This window comes from Zalophus californianus, chromosome 4 (assembly GCF_009762305.2).
Source record: "Zalophus californianus isolate mZalCal1 chromosome 4, mZalCal1.pri.v2, whole genome shotgun sequence".
In the NCBI taxonomy this organism is placed as follows: Eukaryota; Metazoa; Chordata; class Mammalia; order Carnivora; family Otariidae; genus Zalophus; species Zalophus californianus.
This window is the reverse complement of record NC_045598.1, coordinates 96793495-96813087: the sequence shown is the minus strand read 5'-3', so window position 1 is coordinate 96813087 and position 19593 is coordinate 96793495. Positions and strand designations below refer to the sequence as shown.

The window sequence follows — 19593 nt, the reverse complement described above, 5'->3', positions numbered from 1 at the left end:
CAGACACATGAAAAAACGCTCTACGTCACTTGGCATCAGGGAAATACAAATTAAAACCACAATGAGATACCATTCAGAATGAATAAAATCAACAAGTCAGGAAACAACAAATGTTTGTGAGGATGTGGAAAAAGGGGAACCCTCTTACACTGTTGGTGGGAATACAAGCTGGTGCAGCCATTCTGGAAAATAGTATGGAGGTTCCTCAAGAAGCTAAAAATAGAGCTACCCTATGACCCACAAATTGCACTACTAGGTATTTACCCCAAGGACACAAATGTAGTGATCCGAAGGGGCACCCACACCCCAATGTTTATAGCAGCAATGTCCACAATAGCCAAACTGTGGAAAGAGCCAAGATATCCATGGACAGATGAATGGATAAAGAAGAAGTGGTGTGTATATATATACACACACACACACACACAATGGAATGTTACTCAGCCATCAGAAAGGATGAAATCTTATCATTTGCATCAACATGGTTGGAACTGGAGGGTATTATGCTGAATGCAATAAGTCAATCAGAGAAAGACAATTATCATATGGTTTCAGTCATATGAGGAATATAAGAAACAGTGCAGAGGATCAAAAGGGAAGGGAGGGAAAAAAGGAATGGGAAGAAATCAGAGAGGGAAACAAACCATGAGAGACTCATAACTATGAGGAAGAAACAGAGTTGCTGGAGGGGAGGTGGGTGGAAGGATGGGGTAACTAGGTGACCAGCATTAAGGAAGACATGTGATGAGCACTGGGTGTTCTATGCAAGTGATGAATTACTGAACTCTACATCTGAAACCAATGATGTACTATATGTTGGCTAATTGAAGATAAATTAAAAAAAAACAACACACAACAATCCAAAATCTTTGGGACAAAAGCAGTTCTATGAGGGAAGTTCATAGCAATACAGGCCTACCTCAAGAAACAAACAAACAAACAAACAATCAAGGTGCCTGGGTGGCTCAGTCAGTTGAGCATCCAACTCTTGGTTCCAGCTCCAGTCATGATCTCAGTGTCATGGGATTGAGCCCAGCATTGGGTTCCACTCTCACCATGGAGTCTACTTAGGATTCTCTCTTTCCCTCTTCCTCTGCCCTTACCCCCACTGCACTCTCTCTTTCTAAAATAAACAAATTTTTTTAAAAAATCTCAAATAAACAACCTAACCTAACACCTAAAGGAGCTAGAAAGAAAGTACAAAGCCTACAGCCAGTAGAAGAAGGATATAATAAAGATTAAAGCAGAAATAATGAAATAGAGCCTTAAAAAAAAAAAACAATAGAAATGTCAATGAAACCAAGAGCTAGTTTTTTGAAAAGATATGAAATTGACAAACCTTTACCCTGACTCAAGAAAAAAAGATAGAGGACTCAAATAAAATCAGAAATGAAAGAATAGAAATAACAACACCATGAAATACAATAGATTATAAGAGAATATTATGAAAAATTATATGCCAACAAATTGGACAACCTAAAAGATGCAGATAAATTCTTTTAAAAAAATCTTCACAGAATTGATCAGGAATAGAAATTTTGAACATACTGAATATTAGCAATGAAATTGAATCAGTAAACAAAAAACTCCCAACAAACAAAAGTCCAGGACCAGATGGCTTCACAGGTGAATCTACCAAACATTTAAAGATCAGTTAATACCTCTTCTCAAACCATTCCAAAAAATAGAAAAGGAAATCTTCAAAATTCATTCTATGAGACCACCAATACCCTGATACTGAAACCTGATAAAGACACCACAAAACAAGATAACTGCAGGCCAATATCTCTGATGAACATAGATGCAAAAATCCTCAAAAAATATTAGCAAACTAAATCTAACAATACCTTTAAAAAGTCATTCACCATGATCAAGTGGGATTTATTCTTGGTATGCAAGAGTGGTTCAATATTCACAAATCAATCAATGTGACTGCACCACATCGATAGGAGAAAGGATAAAAACCATATGATCACTTCAGTAGATGCCGAAAAAGCTTCTGACAAAGTACAAGAGCCATTTATGATAAAAGCCCTCAACACAGTAGGTTTAAAGGGAACATACCTCAACATCATAAAGGCCATATATGAAAAACCCACAGCTTACATCATACTTAAGGGTGAAAACCTGAAATGAAAGCTTTTCCTAGAAGATCAGAAACAAGATAAGGACATCCACTCACTACTTTTATTCAACATAGTACTAGAAGCCCTAGCCACAGCAAGCAGACAACAAAAAGAAATAAAAAGCTTCCAAATTGGTCAGAAAGAAGCAAAACTTTCACTATTTGCAGATGACGTGATACTATAGATAGAAAAAAACCCTGAAGACTCCACCAAAAAACCACTAGAATGGATAAATTAATTCAGTAAGGTCACAGGATACAAAATACACAGAAATCAGTTTCATTTCTATATACTAGTAATAAAGTAGCAGAAAGAGAAATTAAGAAAGCAACCCATTTACAATTGCACCAAAAAGAATAAAATACCAAAGAATAACTTTAACCAAGAAGGGGAAAGATCTGTACTCCAAACCTATAACACACTGACGAAAGATACTGAGAAGGATACAAACAAAAGACATTCCATGCTCCTGGACTAGTAGAACTAATATTGCTAAAACATCCATACTACCCAAAGCAATCTATATAGTCAATGTAATTCCTATCAAAATACCAACAGTATTTTTAACAGAACTAGAACAAAAAATTCTAAAATTTGAATGAAACCACAAAGACCCTGAATAGCCAAAGCAATCTTGAAAAAGAACACAACCCAGATCTCAAGATACACTACAAAACTGTAGTAATCAGAATAGTATGGTACTGGGACAAAAATAGACACATAGATCAATGGAACATAAGAGAACCCAGAAATAAACCCACATATATATATTCAATTAATCTACAACAAAGGAGGCAAGAATATATAATGGGAAAAATCTCTTCAATAAATGGTGCTGGGAAACTGAACATCACACACTGGGAAACTGAACATCAACATTTAAAAGAATGAAACTGGACCACTTTCTTACACTATACACAAAAATAAATACAAAATGGATTAAAGACTTAAATGTGAGACTTGACACCATAAAATTCCTAAGGGAAAATATAGGCAGTAACCTCTTGGGGTTTGTCCTCAGCAACGTATCTTTTTAATTTATTTTTATTTTTTAAATTAGTTTCGGAGATAGAATTTAGTGATTCATCAGTTGCATATAACACCCAGTGCTCATTACATCAAGTGACCTCCTTAATGTCCATCCCTTCCCCCAACCCACCCCTCCCCTTCAGCAACCCTCAGTTTCCTAGATTTCAGCGTCTTATGGTTTGCCTCCCTCTCAATTTTCTTCTTCTTTTTCCTTCCTTTCCCCTATGTTCACCTGTTTTATTTCTTAAAGTCCACATAAAAGTGAATTCATATGGTATTTGTCTTTCTCTGACTGACTTATTTCACTTAGCATAATACCGTCTAGTTCCATCCACATTATCTCAGCAACATATTTATGCATATATCTCCTTAGGCAAGGGAAGCAAAAGCAAAAATAAACTACTGGGACTACACCAAAATAAAAAGCTTTTGCACAGCAAAGGAAACCATGAATAAAACAAAAAGGCAACCTACTGAATGGGAGAAGATATCTGCCAATGACATGTCCAGTGAAGGGTTAATATCCAAAATTATAAAGAAGTTAAACAGTTCAATACCAAAATAAATAAACAATCCACTTAAAAAATGAGTAGAGGACCTGGGGCACTTGGGTGGCTCAGTCAGTTGAGCATCTATTAGTTTCAGCTCAGGTTATGATCTCAGGATCTTGAGACTGAGTTCCAAGTTGGGCTCAGTGCTCAGTGTGGAGTCTGCTTAAGACTCTTTCCCTCTCCCTTCCCCTCTGGTCCTCCTCCCTCACTCATTTTCTCATAAATTAGATAGATAGATAAATAAAGTATTTTTTTAAACGAGCACAGGAGGGTCCTCCCCTCACTCATTTTCTCATAAATTAGATAGACAGATAAAGTATTTTTTTAAATGAGCACAGGAGCAGTGTTTATAATAACGCTGCATATTATACTCAGTCGTTAAGTATCTGCCTTTGGCTCAGGTCATGATCCCAGGGTCCTGGGATCAAGCCCCATGTCAGGCTCCCTGCTCTGCAGGAAGCCTGCTTCTCCCCATCCCGGCCCCCCTGCTTGTGTTCCCTCTTTCACTGTCTTTCTCTGTCAAATAAATAAAACCTTAAAAAGAAAAATGAGCACAGGACCTGAATAGACATTTTTCCAAAAAAGACATACAGACCGACAGACACATGAAAAGATGCTCAACATCACTAATCATCAGGGAAATGCAAATCAAAACCACAATGAGGTATCACCTCACACCTGTCAGAATGGCTAGAATCAAAATGACAACAAATAACAAGTGTTGGCAAGGATATGGAGAAAAGGAAACCCTCATGCACTGTTGCTGAGAATGTAAACTGGTGCAAACACTGGAAAGTAGTATAAATATTCCACCAAAAGTTAAAGACAGCATTACCATAAAATCCAGCAATTCCACTTCTGGATATATACCCGAAGAAAACAAAAACACTAATTCAAACATATATGCACCCCTATGTTTATTGCAGCATTGTTTACAATAGCCAAGATATGGAATTAACCCAAGGGACCATCAATAGATGAATGGATAAGGAGGATGTGATGTGTGTGTGTGTGTGTGTGTGTGTGTGTGTGTGTGTGTGTGTGTGTATAGGAATATTACTCAGCCATACAAAAAAGAATGAGATCTTGCCATGTGTGACAACATGGATGGACCTAGAGGGTATTATACTAAATGAAATAAAGTCAGACACAGAAAGACAAATACCATATGATTTCACATGTATGTGGGAATCCAAAATACAAGACAAGCAAACAAAAACAGACTATTTAAGTACAGATAACAAACTCAATGGTTGCTAGAGGGGAGGTGGGTGAAATAAAGGGGATTAGAAGTACAAACTTCCAGTTATAAAACAAGTCATGGAGATGAAAAGAATAGCATAGAAAATATAATCAATCATATTGTAGTAATGTTGTTTGGTGACTACACTTATGGTGAGCACTGAGTAATGTATAAAATTATTGAATCATTATACTGTACATCTGAACTATAACACTGCATATTATACTTTAATAAAAATAAAAACATACAGTATGTACAGAAAGACAGAATTAATCAGAGAATTAGAATTTGAAAAAATAATAAAATGGCTATTTTAGGAGGAAAAAAATATGATTAATCCAAAATTAAGAATTCTGTAGATGGGTTTAAAAGCAAATTAGACACAGCAGAAGGCAGGATAGGAAACAGATGGATAGATCTCCAAATGAAAGAAAAATAAAAGATACACATGGGACACAATAAAAAGTAACTTAAATGAATACCTTTCACTGCTTATGAGTCTGCAGAATCACACAGACTTATTGCCAGTAAATTATTTCCAGTTTTATATGATAAGATTAAATATCCATTCATCCTAACAACTATGTACATAGCAATATGCTGGGCCCTGAGTTGCACAGATATTTAATGCGACAGAGTCCCTGCCTGTAAGACACCCATAGTCACAGATGATTAATGACTAAGCCATTCTTAAGAATAAGGAGCTCACTGGAATTTAGGCAAAATATTTGGAGTGGAGGTAAGAGGCTCCTCCTTTTGGGTAGAGGAAGTAGCCAAAAGTATCATGGTGACATAGGAAGAATATAAAATATAGAGGAAGTTAATTTTAGTATATATTCAATGATAGTAAGAGAAAATGAGCGACATAGTTTCACAGGAACTAGATAATTATTTGTCATGTGAAAAAGAGAATGTTTTTAAGACAAAGTGACAAATATCACAAAATCCGTATGTTGTTCTGAAAGGTGCACAGTGTTTCACAAGTGTATTATGCCTTCCAAGTGCCTTAAACAAGTTTGAAAAATATTAAGATAGTCTAAACATGACATTCAAGATTCTTCATAATCTGATCCAATTGTTCTTTTCCAGTCTCATTTACTGAGTTCTCTAACATAAAAACACACCGATCAGTGTTTCAAATATACCCTAACTTTGACAGTTCTAAGACTTGCACAAGGCATTTCTTCTTGCCTACATCCTCCCTTCCAATTCACTGTCTAGTAAAACTTAATGATCAAAGGTTTAGTTCAACAAGCAATTTTCCCTAATGCCTTTCCAAATGTCTTGCTCCAGGAATACTCCCTCTTTAGTGTTCCCAGTGTATTCAGTCATTCAGGAAATATTTATTGAGTGTCCTGTGTGCCAGGCACTGTTCTAGGCACTTGGAATGCATCAGTAAACAAAAGAAAAAAGATCCCTGTTTTCTTGGAGCATTTTGTTGAAACCCTGAAGGGGAGAGTATGGAAAAGTGAAAAGAAGAGCACATGTACAATGAAAATCTCCCTAAGTGACTCTATTACGCCCTCCTCCAACTGATCCAATCCAGGTTGAGAATTATAGCACTGGAAAGCATTAAAACAATTTATAATGAAAGCCAAATTTAAATATAATAAGAGTAATACATAAGATACATTGTTATCTTTTCTTATGTAAATTCTTACTTGTCTTTTCCTCTAATTGATTAACTTTATCTCTGGATTCCTCTAGCAGAAATATTAAATCTTTCATTTTATTTTCTTTCACAGTATTTTGGAGCAATAGCAGTGATACCTAAAATGAAATATTTAAGTAATACATTAGAGATATGAAAAATTACATATGACACCTAGTATTTACCACCACCTATGATTTTATGTACTTGTTTATATGCTTTTCAGCTGGTTGTGCCAGGGCATTTAGTACATGCTTGCACAATGTTTCATTCATTCAATAAATGTTTTAAACTAATATGATCTACCCAATGTTATAATGTTCATTTAAGTTAGAACTTAGAAGATATATAATAAAATCTATTGTTTCATTTATTCCATAAATATTATGGAGCATTTACACTGTTCCAAAAACCATAATAAGCATTGAGTATACAGTGAGGAGGGAAGTTAACTTAAACTTAGAGCCTAGGGGAACTTTCCAGAACACAAGGTGAGAAGCGGAGGAGCGGCAGAGTTGCCTGAGCTGCGCCCAGCAACGCGCTCCTTCCCGCTCCCCACCCCGACCTCAACACAGTCACCAGCTGTAGGAAAATGGTGAAAGAAACCACTTACTATGATGCTTTGGGGGGGTCAAACCCAATGCCACCCAAGGAAGAACTGAAAAAGGCATACAGGAAACTGGCCTTGAAGTACCACTCTGATAAGAATCCAAATGAAGGAGAGAAGTTTAAACAGATTTCTCAAGCTTATGAGGTGCTCTCTGATGCAAAGAAAAGGGAATTATATGACAGATGAGGAGAACACCCCAATTAAAGAAGGTGGAGCTGGTGGTAGAGTTGGCTCCCCCCCAGACATCTTTGATAAGATTTTTGGAGGAGGAGGAAGGATACAGAGAGAAAGGAGAGGTAAAAATGTTGTACATCAGCTCTCAGTGATCTTAGAAGATTTATATAATGGTGCAACAAGAAAAACTAGCTCTGCAAAAGAATGTGATTTGCAAACAAATATGAAAGCTGAGGTGGTAAGAAAAGAGTAGAATGTTGTCCCAACTGTGGAGGTACTGAAAAGAAAATAAGAATTCATCCACATAGGACCTGGAATGGTTCAGCAAATTCAATCTGTGTGCATGGAGTGCCAGGGCCACGGGGAACAGATCAGTCCTCAAGATAGATGTGAAAGCTGCAATGGAAGGAAGATAGTTCAAGAGAAGATTCTAGAAGTTCATATAGACAAAGGTATGAAAGATGGCCAGAAGATAACATTCCATGGTGAAGGAGACCAAGAACGACTGGAACCAGGAGATATTATCACTGTTTTAAGTCAGAAGGACCATGCTGCTTTTACTCAGTGAGAAGACCTTTTCATGTGTATGGACATATAGATGGTTGAAGCACTGTGTGGCTTTCAAAAGCCAATATCTATTTTTGACAACTGAACCCATCGTCATCACCTCTCATCCAGGTCAGATTGTCAAGCATGGAGATATCAAGTGTGTGCTAAATGAAGGCTTGCCCAATTTATCATAGACCATATGAGAAGGGTCACCTAATCATTAAAGCTAAGGTAAACTTTCCTGAGAATGGCTCTCTCTCTCCTGACAAACTCTCTTTGCTGGATAAACTCCTACCTGAGAGGAAGGAAGTAGAAGAGACTGATGAAATGGACCAAGTAGAACTGGTGGACTTTGATCCAAATCAGGAAAGACGGCGCCATCACAATGGGGATTCATATGAGGGATGATGAACATCATCACAAGGGTGGTGTTCAGTGTCAGACCTCTTAATGGGGCCAGTGAATAACACTACTGGCATTTTATATACAGTAATGAATGAGTGAAGGACTATAATCATAGCTCACTAATTGCTATTGTTTTTGTTTTAATATTCAACTACAGTAGTGTTTTAAAAGTCAAATAAAGAATAAACTCAAATATAAAAACTCTGACTTTGCCCTGTGTATGATGACTTCAGTGTGCAAGATAAGTTTAATACTTATAAAAACTACTTTTAAAAAATTTTTCACTAGCATTAGGCCATACATTGTAACAGATTTCAGCTCTATGTATATGAAACAGCTCAAACTGAAATGTTAGGTGTGTATACTGACCTTCAGTATATGGACTCTTAATTGTTAAGCTATCAAGTTAAAATCTGTATTTAACTGGCAATCAGACAAAGAACTTAATTTGCAGAGAAGTGTTGGTCTGTAGTTAAGTGGGATTCATCGTGCTGCCTCTGCATTTATTCTATTGTCTCAACTGTTACTTAAAGATGGCTTGCACTTATAGAACCGCATTCCCTTCTGCTGTGCCATCTTTTTTTTTTTTTAATACGCATATCAGTCCTGGTTACATTTTTTTCCTTCTCTTTGGACCATGAAAAAGCTTCAGAGTAGTGACTTCGGAGCAGGGTAACTTAGAGTGAAGAGACATTTATGTGGAGAAGTTATTTGCATGAATGAGATAGGAAGGTGTTTTTTAAGGTATGTTACAGGCTTATTTTAAACCATTTAACTTATTCTCTGAAGTAACTGTAATCTAATGTTGTAGTATAGCAAATTATGATGATAGCTTTAATTTTATGTTTAAAAGTGATGTTCACAAGCTTAAATCTAGATATCAGAATTAAGCAATTCTTGAAATGTATGAATGTCTCCTTAATATACTGACTACAAAGCATTTAAAAAAAAAAAACCTCAGAGCCTAGACCAGGAGACAACAACTATACTTGAATATTATTAGTAATAGGACAAAAATATTATATGAATCAGGAAAAACTCAGCCTTAGGGGATGTAATCAAAAATAATCCTTCTCAGAGTACTGAATTGAATCTTGATAGACAAGTAGAAATTAATCAGGCAAATACAGAAAAATGAACATTCTAACTCATACAAGAAACACAAAGGATCAAGAGATCATGCTGCATTCAGAGAACTGAAAATATTCAGATGACTAGAATATAGAGCCCATGTGAAGAAAAAGGTAAAAGATAAACTTAAAAAGACAAGCTGAGGACTTGCAGATTCAAGATGGGAGAAAAACCTCACTGCCCTATTTTCATCTGCCCATGCACCCAGAACTCCAACAAGCTTTTTAATTTTAGCACTTCCCTCTACTTTTGTGTTCTTTATAATATGTGCAATTTTAACTTTTAAAAAGGCCTTCTTCTTTCAGAAATCTAGTTTAAAAGTTCAGCTAAAATATAGAAAACTGTTTAACTCTTTTAAAGATCCAAGCATAACATATAAATTTAACCAGAACCTAAAGAAAACTCTAAGTATCTTCTCTGTACTCTCAATTAACTTTTCACCCTTGTTATCTATCATTACAAAGTATCTTGTGGCAAATCAAAGAAGAAAAAACTCTGAAAAAATGGGAAATAGAAGAGGATTCCTTTCTATAAATCCTTTTCCATTTGGGAAGCATACGACTTGAACTGATAAAGTTGACATAGTAATAACCTGAAAATGACATCCTTGTGAATATCAAAAAAAAAAAAAAAAAACGCAGATTCATTATTTTCAAAGTTTTCCACTATATGACATTAATAGGAGCAAAAGAATATTTTAGATCCCCATCCTCGGTGTCATGAATAGTAAGTGCATTTCAAAACAAACTGCCAAAATGTGGATTAAGTGGTCAATGCTCATCATCTTTACATCTTATAAGGTTTTTATCTGAACAAAAGTTCTTAAAAAATATTTTTGCAACAATGTCCTACTACCCACTAATATAAATATTGTAGAAAATTCATTGATTTTTTTTTTTAAAAAAAGGGCTGGCATTCAGAGCATGCATGTTTGAATCAATGGAAATTAATTCTGCTGGCAAAAGATAAACATTTGAATATGTAGAATATTAAAATTGTCTTATAGAAATTCATCATGCAGTCAGCAGATAATTTCTTTGGAAATGTATTTTATGAATTAGCAAATACAAAAATATACAGAGTTGATTTTTTAAAAATACCTGCTTTTCCTTGTCATTTACTTCCTTCTTGTATTCCTCTTCAAGGTGTTGAATTTTTTCATAATCCTCTTTTACTTTAAAAATAAAGCAGATATACTTCAATATCTTAGCATAATTATATAACAAAATTCAAAGCTTCTGATATTTTATTTCACCTCATTTATCTAGATACTAAACCTCAAAGGTTTCTAACAAGCTTAGCTGCTCTTTTCTTGCTAACTTTGTTTAGTAAAACAGTGAATTTAAAAAAATATCAAAGTATAACAATAAAATTGTATTATTTTTACAATAGTACATAGGTAAGAGTTTATTCTTTATAACACACTAATCTGAAATAACAGATTTTAAATATATATAAAGTTGACCCTTGAACATTAGAGGTGCTGACCCCTACACAGTTGAAAATTCAATATAACTTTTGACTCCCCAAAAACTAAACTAATATCCTACTGTTAATCAGAAGCCTTACCTGTAACATAAAATTGTTTAACACATATTTTGATGCTATATGTATTATAAGCTGTATTCTTACAATAAAGTTAGAAAAAAAAAGCATTAAGAAAACCATAAAGAAAATACATTTATAGTACTATGCTGTATTTATTGAAAAAAATCTAAATATAAGTGGACCTGCCAAACTCATGTCATTCACAGGTCAACTTATTACTTTAACATGAAAACTTATCAAAAATGTAAAAAATAAGACTAACTCACACTTCTAAAAAATTAAGTACAAATCATAGTAAGTTTGATTTCAGGGAAAATGTAGCTTTGAAGCCAAAAGGGTATTTTTAACATAGATCAATTCCCTGCCACATTCCACAAGATTTTGAGGGGCTTACAAAACCAAGAATACAAAATTTAAAAGAGTTGGGGCATCAAACTGAAGCTGTGAAAACATTAAAAGAATCTAACAAAAATATAAACATCAGTAAAGTAATATGAAAATTAAATAGGATCCGTACATTTAAAATGCATTTCCAATCTGGAATTCTCAGCTTGCACACGAAGTTCCTCAAAAGCTATTATCATTTTCTGAAACAAAGTTCAACCTTTTAAGAATCATACTTACATATTTTAAATAGGTTCTTCCAACTATGAAAATATTAATAAATTTCTCATGATCATTAGATTTAAAAACCACTCGACTTTGAATAATGAAATCCCTATAACTTGTGATAATTAAATAATTTACTAAAAAACCCATTAAAAGTGCCTATTATATTGGCTTCCCAGATGCTTAAAGGCACAGGAGGCATGTTATATAATACCAAACAACAGCAAAATGATTGTTGGCACTCCTAGTCATTTACTTAATAACTCATATCAAAATCTGTAATTTTATTTTTTTGCTTATTTAATTTCTGTCTTCCCCACTAAAGTGTAACCTCTCTGAGATCCTTCCCAGTAGAGTCTAAATTACACTTCCATCATCTGGCAGCAAGAGTTCATTCAGTATTCAACAAAGCTTGATTTGCAAAATTGTATGAATTCATTTATTTGCTCAGTAAATAGTTACTGCTTATCTATTATGTGCCAACCACTGTTTTAGGCACTTGAGATATAAGACAAAGTGTTTACCCTACTAGAACTTATATTCCAGTGTAAGGAAGAATACTTACACATACACACATACATCAAATAAATGTCATGTAGTTTTAAGTGCTCTTCAGAAAAGTTAAATGAGGTGAGGAGATAGAAAATAATTGAATAGAAAGGTATTTTAGATAAAGTAATAAGGGGGATTTAAAAAAAAAAAAAAAGGAGAATGAAGCTTATGAATTTGCATAAAATCTTGGACACAAAAAGTGCTAGACAGAACAAAGTCAAAGAACCAAGATCAGAAAGAGCTTAGCAAGCTTCAGAAACATAAAAAACAACTATAGCTGAGAAGCAAAGTGGAAGACAAAGGGGATGGGGTAAGAAAGGTAAGCAGGAACCAGAAACAGATTAATAGTATTGTGTATGTTTTTTCAAATTAATGGGTATGTGTCATAACATGCTAGTCTCGCCAGAGTTAATATTTGATAAATTAAATAGTGTCACTAACATGTAAATTCAAAAGCTACTAAATAACAAAACATTAACACTCCTAGTATAGAACCTTAAGAATCTTATTGGATATAATCATATGTCAACAAATAAATAATAATCCCTTTATCAAGAAGAGCTATCACTCTACTTTGCTTAGATATGCTGCTGTTATACACAACTGATGGACTGTTGAACACTACATCTGAAACTAATGATGTACTATATGTTGGCTAATTGAATTTAATTAAAAAGAAATGCCTTTGTTTAAAATATTTAACTTTTTACTAACACTTACCTCAATGTTATTATTTAGATCCACATATACTTGCCTAGTTTCTTCTCGTTCATATTCATCTATTAATATAAAATATTTCAGAATTAAATTTTAAAATGATTATAATGCCAACAAGATAATACTCAAAATGCCTCAGGAAAACATTAGAATATTTAAAATTCTGTGTTAGTGAAGTGTATTAGTATATCCTGAGTCTCTAAAAGTAGCATCAAAAGTATAGAATTGTTGAATTACTGTGCTGTACACCTGAAACTAATGTAACATATGTCAACTATACTTCAACAATAAATTTTTAAAATAAGCTACTTCATAGTAGTTTCATAGTAAGACACACTGAGACATGATTGTACTTCAACCTCAAAAGCTATTTTTTTATAAATTACTATCCATGAATTTATTCAAACTTTGTAAAATATATTTACAGTTTAAGCCTTTACAATGAGTAGAGATTTAACAATTATTCTATCAAGTATTTTTTCCTTTGTATATTTACAATTCATAGGGTACACATGTAAAGCAAAGCCCACTCTTCTGATCTCTTGCTCTACCTCTGAGGAAGCAGAAAGGAAGATAAACCTCAAGACACAAAGAACAAGGTTAAGAATAGGTGTGGCCCAGAGAGAAATCCCCTATAAATCCTCTACAACTTTTTTCTGGTTTTTAACCTGAGCAATGATTCCCTCTAGCTATAATTTATACAATAGATTCCCTCTATTCTATACTAGAATTAAGGTACAAGACAATAATAGACAATGTGGTTGTTCCTATATCATTCCTCCAAATGAGGCCAGCATCACATAATGCACATTAAATTTACTTTTTTTAAAGTAGGCTCGGCACCCCATGCAGAGTTCAAGAAATCAAGCCCTGAGCTGAAATCAAGAGTTGGATGCTTAACTGACTGAGCCACCCAGGCACCCCAAAGCGCATTGAATTTTTTTAATTTTATTGTGTTAATCACCATATATTACATCATTAATTTTTGACGTAGCGTCCCATGATTCACTGTTTGTGTATAACACCCAGTGCTCCATTCAATACATGCCCTCTTAAATATCCATCACCAGGCTAACCCATCCCCCCACCCCCTCCCCTCTAGAACCACAGTTTGTTTCTCAGAGTTCATAGTCTCTCATGGTTCATCTCCCGCTCCAACTTCCCCCCCCTTCATTTTTCCCTTCCTACTATCTTTTTTTTTTTTTAACATATAATGTATTATTTGTTTTAGAGGTACAGGTCTGTGATTCAACAGTCTTACACAATTCACAGTGCTCACCATAGCACATACCCCCCCAATGTCTATCACCCAGCCACCCCATCCCTCCCACCCACCATTCCAGCAACCCTCTGTTTCCTGAGATTAAGAATTCCTCTTATCAGTGAGATCATATGATACATGTCTTTCTCTGATTGACTTATTTCCAAAGCACATTAAATTTAAAGAGGGTATCAGTCCCACATTCTCAGTAACAAGCCATAAACAAGAACACAGCAGCTATGATAGACTCAACTGTCAATGAGAAGCCAAATAACCAAAAAGAGGATACACGAACTAACTTCAGAAGAATATAGGTTTTTAAACCTTTCAAAAATAATGGAGAGCCCTCTGAACTTACAGCATATGAAACAGGAACTGAACCATTTTTATCTGAATATTAAAGGGCTGGAAAATTTAAGGAAATAAAGGCAGAGCATATCAGCATTTGAACAGAAAGATAGTTCATACTTCTCCATCTATTCCGTTTCATTCATTACCTAACACACTTTGCAATACATCTTCTCTATTCCTCAGAAATTATTTGTGCCAAAGAATTGCATTCTATTGCCAACATCTCCAATCTTCCCATTACCAATAGCATCAGTATTTTCAAAATACCCTCCAACCATTCTTCTAATATGAATGTCCTGGAAATTGGATAAATAAAACTACAGAAAAGAAAATAAATGGGTATAGATGTACTTTACAGTTGTCAGAAGCAAGGTCCTACAGGTAGCACAAAGGAACTCTGGTAGCTGAGTGTTCCAATGTGGTGATGTGAAGTATTGTAAAAATATAAGCCTACGTTTTTCGTTTTTCTTGATATTTATCTATCCATTGATCTATCTACCTATCTCCCCACCCTCCACCTCACTCACTACCTCTCTCCCTACTACCTTCCCTCCCTCTGCCCCCTCCCTCCTCCCCCAACCCACTTATTTTGTCCCAGTCCCAGGCAACTAGAACTTTCAGCATTTGCTGCTGATTTGACAAAAAGCAAAGAAAAAAAATCTTTGCGTTTCAAAAGACCAGTGTTGGGGGTTAGGGGAAGGATTCAGAACATAAACTATAGATTCTTTAAATATATGAGTCAGAACGAAGGTTATTAACCTCTACACCAAAGAAATATTTACTAATTTGTGGAAAGAAGCCTTTAAAAGGGGAAGCTAAGGTGCCTGGGTGGTGGTGCAGTTGGTTACGCATCCAACTCTTGGCTTCAGCCTCAGGTCACAATCTCAGAGTACTGGACTCGAACCCCAAGTCGGCTTCTGTGCTCAGAGTAAAGTCTGCTTGAGATTCTCTCTCCCTCTGCCCCTCCCGCTCATGCACGTTCTCTCTCTCTCTCAAATAAATAAATCTTTTTTAAAAATAAAAGGGGAAGCTAAGAGAGCTTATTAGATTTTGGCAGATACTTAAGAGGAGGTTCTGGAGCCCTCTACACACAAGACTAAGCCTCAGGGTTGAGGACCACAAAAACCCCAGATAGTTTGGGCAAACCAAGAACAGAATGAGACTGTGCTGTTTTGTTTTGTTTTTCTTCAGTAGGGCTCTGGAAGATGACAAAACCTGAGAAGAAATGGCTGTGAAATGTATCTAGACAGATAGGGCTTAGATAGTTTCAGTTTCCCTTGTCCCAATACTCTGTGGGTTCCAGCATAGTGTGATAAAGAATAAAGAACCAGCAGACCTGAATGGGCCCTGAGAACAGAAATGAGGGATGACTCAGCACAACCTAAGTGCACCAGTTTCTGAATACTAATTGAAACAATGAAAACCTCAATGGATAGAGGACTGAAAAACAAATATCCTTCTCTACCACATGGTATTATATTGGAACCCCAAAATTTAGATACAACCCAGGAGAAGGGGAAAAATTCTCAAATTTACTAAGATTAAGTTTCTTCTATGTCAGCAGCATCAGGATTTGAGATATTAAAAATTAAGATTTTTTCATATTTTAAAATGTAAAAGTGCATGCTTCAGTTTGTTGACTAAAATTACTCGGAATCATATTTCTACAAAATTTACTAGAGTACCAGAAAACCAGGCAGAAGGGGCAGAGTTACACAAGGTGAAAACTTTAGAAACTGTTCAGTGACCTGACATGCAACTATAAATATGAAAAGAGGATTCAACCACTAAACCAGGGGAGGTAAATTAGGACTAAAGTCAGTTTATCACCTAGTTTGTTTATTTAGTCTGGATAGTTCTTGCCTTTTTCAATGATACATATGGTGAGAAAACCTATATGAGACCTATGAAAAAATATTGGCAAAGGAAACAACATGAGAGATGTTAAAAGGAATAGCCTAGCTCTGAAAATGAATTCTATCTAGAGAATCCATATGAAAATTTCAGGAAACATCCAGTATTCTCAACAGAACCAAGAAAATATTGTCAATGAAAGAGGAAGATACAATGATAAAGAAGGAACAGGCCACAACAGAAATGCAAGAAATGGAATAAACTAAATAGAAAAATAAATGATGAGGAAAGGGACAATGGATTAGCTAATTAGACTACAAGGGAATTACAGGTTAGAGGAAGGACAAGACAGAATTGATACTTCAAAAGTCAAATTGGAAACATAGGAAACAAACAAATAGAAGGGGAGGAACAAATACTAAAACAATTAGAGAAAAGAACTGAGGACAAGCGTTCAAATAGTAAGTATTGCCCAAACAAAAATCAGCGGCCAAAGATACCATAGAGCTTTTCTGGGCTAAAGAAAGACTGGTATACATAGATTGAAATGGCTTTATGGACAAAATTGTGAATTAGAACAATCAAGAACACACACACACACAGAGCTTGGTATATATATATGGGACTGTGATTACCCCCCATTTCACAGATGAGGGAAGTGTGACACAGAAAATTGTTATTAGCCAGGATCCCAAAGTTAGTAAGTAGTGGTACATAACTAAAACACAGGTGTGCCTGATTAAATCTAGTACAGATAAATGCAAAGAATGCTATCTGTATCTAAAAATCTAAATGTACAGGCAAAGAATGAAATAAAAAATAAAATTTAGAAAGGTTTTAATTAATAGCCTATAATGCATTGTGACTGCCAAATAAGCTGACCTTGGAGTTCATTCAAGTTCATAAAAGACATCTACAATTAGACAATGAATAGTCCCTTACACAGATTAAGTTACACAGTAGATTACTTCATACAGATCTGGACTCCATAACAAAGATGTTCAACAGATCAACAAAAATAACAAAAGTACTGGAGAATCTTGAGATGTCTAGGCTAATGAAGACAAGATTCAAAAAGGATAAGAAACCAGCTTTAAAGATCTAAAAAGGTAGCACATAAAAAATGGCTTAGACTTTTTCCATATGCTCTAAGGAGAATTACAATAAAAACAGAGAAACTGTGTAGAAATTTCAGCTCAATATAAAAATAAGAGCCGTCCTTAAATGACTATCTTGAGGTTAGTGAGTTTCCATCACTGAATATATTCAAACGTAAAAAAGACTACCACTTGGTTAGACATGCTATAAAGGAAAGTAAATCAATGGACATGTAAGTAGACTACAAAAGCTTTAAAGTCCTTCCCAACAGCAACTAATTTAGGTTACAAAGGCTACAAAAAAACTTTATGCAATACTTCAAATGACAGGCTAAAGAATCAAAATCTTCTATATATTGCGTGCAATAAACAACCATTTAAAGGGTTTTTTTTTTTTAAACAATCACAAAAAAATAAATAGGGTTTTTTAAAGGTACATCTAAGAACAGATTTATTATTTTTTAATTCATTTATTGCCTACTATCTTCAAAGACACTATCTAAAATGTTGACTATCCTGAATCAAGATATGATCCTTTGCCCATAAGCTTGCAGTAAGATGTCTAGCATGCAGTAGGCACTCCATAAATATTTGTTGAAGGAATTCATAAATATATGGTAAACGTATACTAAGCGTACTAAGTGAATGAAGAGGAGCATCTAAATCAGACTGCAAAATTAGGGAACACTTCCTGAGTGGTAATATTTATTCTGAATTTTGAAGGACAAATAGGAGGTAATGAGATGAATGAAAGAGAATCAGCCAATAAAAAAAATATATGCAAAAGCTCAGAAGCATAACCTGTTTAGGGAGTAACAAGTAGTTCTCCATGAACCTGTGTATATGAGGCAGGTGGGGGAACATTTGGCAAGGTGGAGAGCAGTGGCAAATACCATGCTATCCATAAAATTATGGAAAGCCATTGAAGGAATTAGACAGTGACATGATTTCATCTGTATTTTAGAAAAGCATCAAGGACTCTGTTTTCTGGTAATGGCTAAGTAATTCAGACCAACCATCCTGCTGCAGACAATTAAAAATATGGAGGACTTTTTTTTTAATTCTTAAAAGAATCAAAGGTCTAAAAAGATAATGATGAATCATCAGGCCAAGAATAGATTGAGGATCATAATTCAAAAAACACTAAGCCAATTTCCAGTGCGAGTCAAGACAAAGTAACCCCATTATAGTCTTTCCCTCCCACTGCTTACAACTAAAAACTGAATGAAATACATAAAGCAACTACTTCAGTACTCTGAAAAGAAAGCAAAGGCAGGTAAATTAGGGAAAAAAGTAAAATCTTGAAGAAGTGACTCATGTGAAGGTAAGTTTCCTGTTTAGTGTTTTTCCTATCTCCCCTCCTAGCATCAGCCAAAGTATAAGGCCCCAGCAAAATTGTAACAGGAAACATGAGCAGCAAAAGGAAATCCTGATTTTTTTTCTTTTTTTCCCCCTCTCATAGCCCTGTCCAAAATGGCCCCTCTAGTGGAGCTGCAGCAGGGACAGACTAAACCCCAAGAGAAACTCTATTTCTAGCAAACGGACAGGGGAAATGGGCCCCTGGTAAGGCTGAGCATGAGGTGGCAATCTTAGAGACAGCTCCAAAAGAGGATTACCTAATTATGTGCTTGAATTGGCACAAGTTCCATGGGAAAAAGAGGAGAATATACATGTATGAGACAGATCCGAAACAAATATAGCAAAGGCTTTGAAAACTGAACTCTAACATAAATCACTATTCACATCCCAGACCTAATCTTGAGTGGAGCATACAAGAAACAGAGCAACAGCAGCAGAGCAATGACTTTGAAAACTGAACTGATATTAGAACCCAGCACACAAAAGGCAAGACAGAATTTGTGATCTGAACCTGAGCTGTCTGCTAAAAAAATAAACAAACAAACATTCTCCTGGGGATTTTAAAAGACCCAGAATCTCACAACATAAGAATTTCAAAATCTCCAAGATATAATCCAAAACTGTTCAACATTCAAAGAACTAGGAAAATGTGACATCATTCTAGGTCTCAAGCAAATAATCAAAGATAATGAAGTACACAAACCCCTAGAATCCACAGAACAGACCAGAAATAGACCCCTTTAATAAACTTTATTGAAACCTTAATAAAACAATGT

The 19593-nt window shown here is 35.0% G+C and overlaps 1 protein-coding gene and 1 pseudogene across 1 annotated transcript in view; one reads left to right on the top strand and one right to left on the bottom strand.

The window, feature by feature from the left end:
- Window positions 1-19593, bottom strand: part of SYCP1 (synaptonemal complex protein 1) — a 137859-nt gene that overhangs the window by 101681 nt on the left and 16585 nt on the right. Inside the window, 4 exon segments of the mRNA XM_027583492.2 lie at window positions 6611-6719; window positions 10570-10643; window positions 11535-11604; window positions 12899-12957. Coding sequence (XP_027439293.2) covers window positions 6611-6719; window positions 10570-10643; window positions 11535-11604; window positions 12899-12957 — 312 coding nt within the window.
- On the top strand, window positions 7193-8384 carry LOC113916695 (annotated as a pseudogene).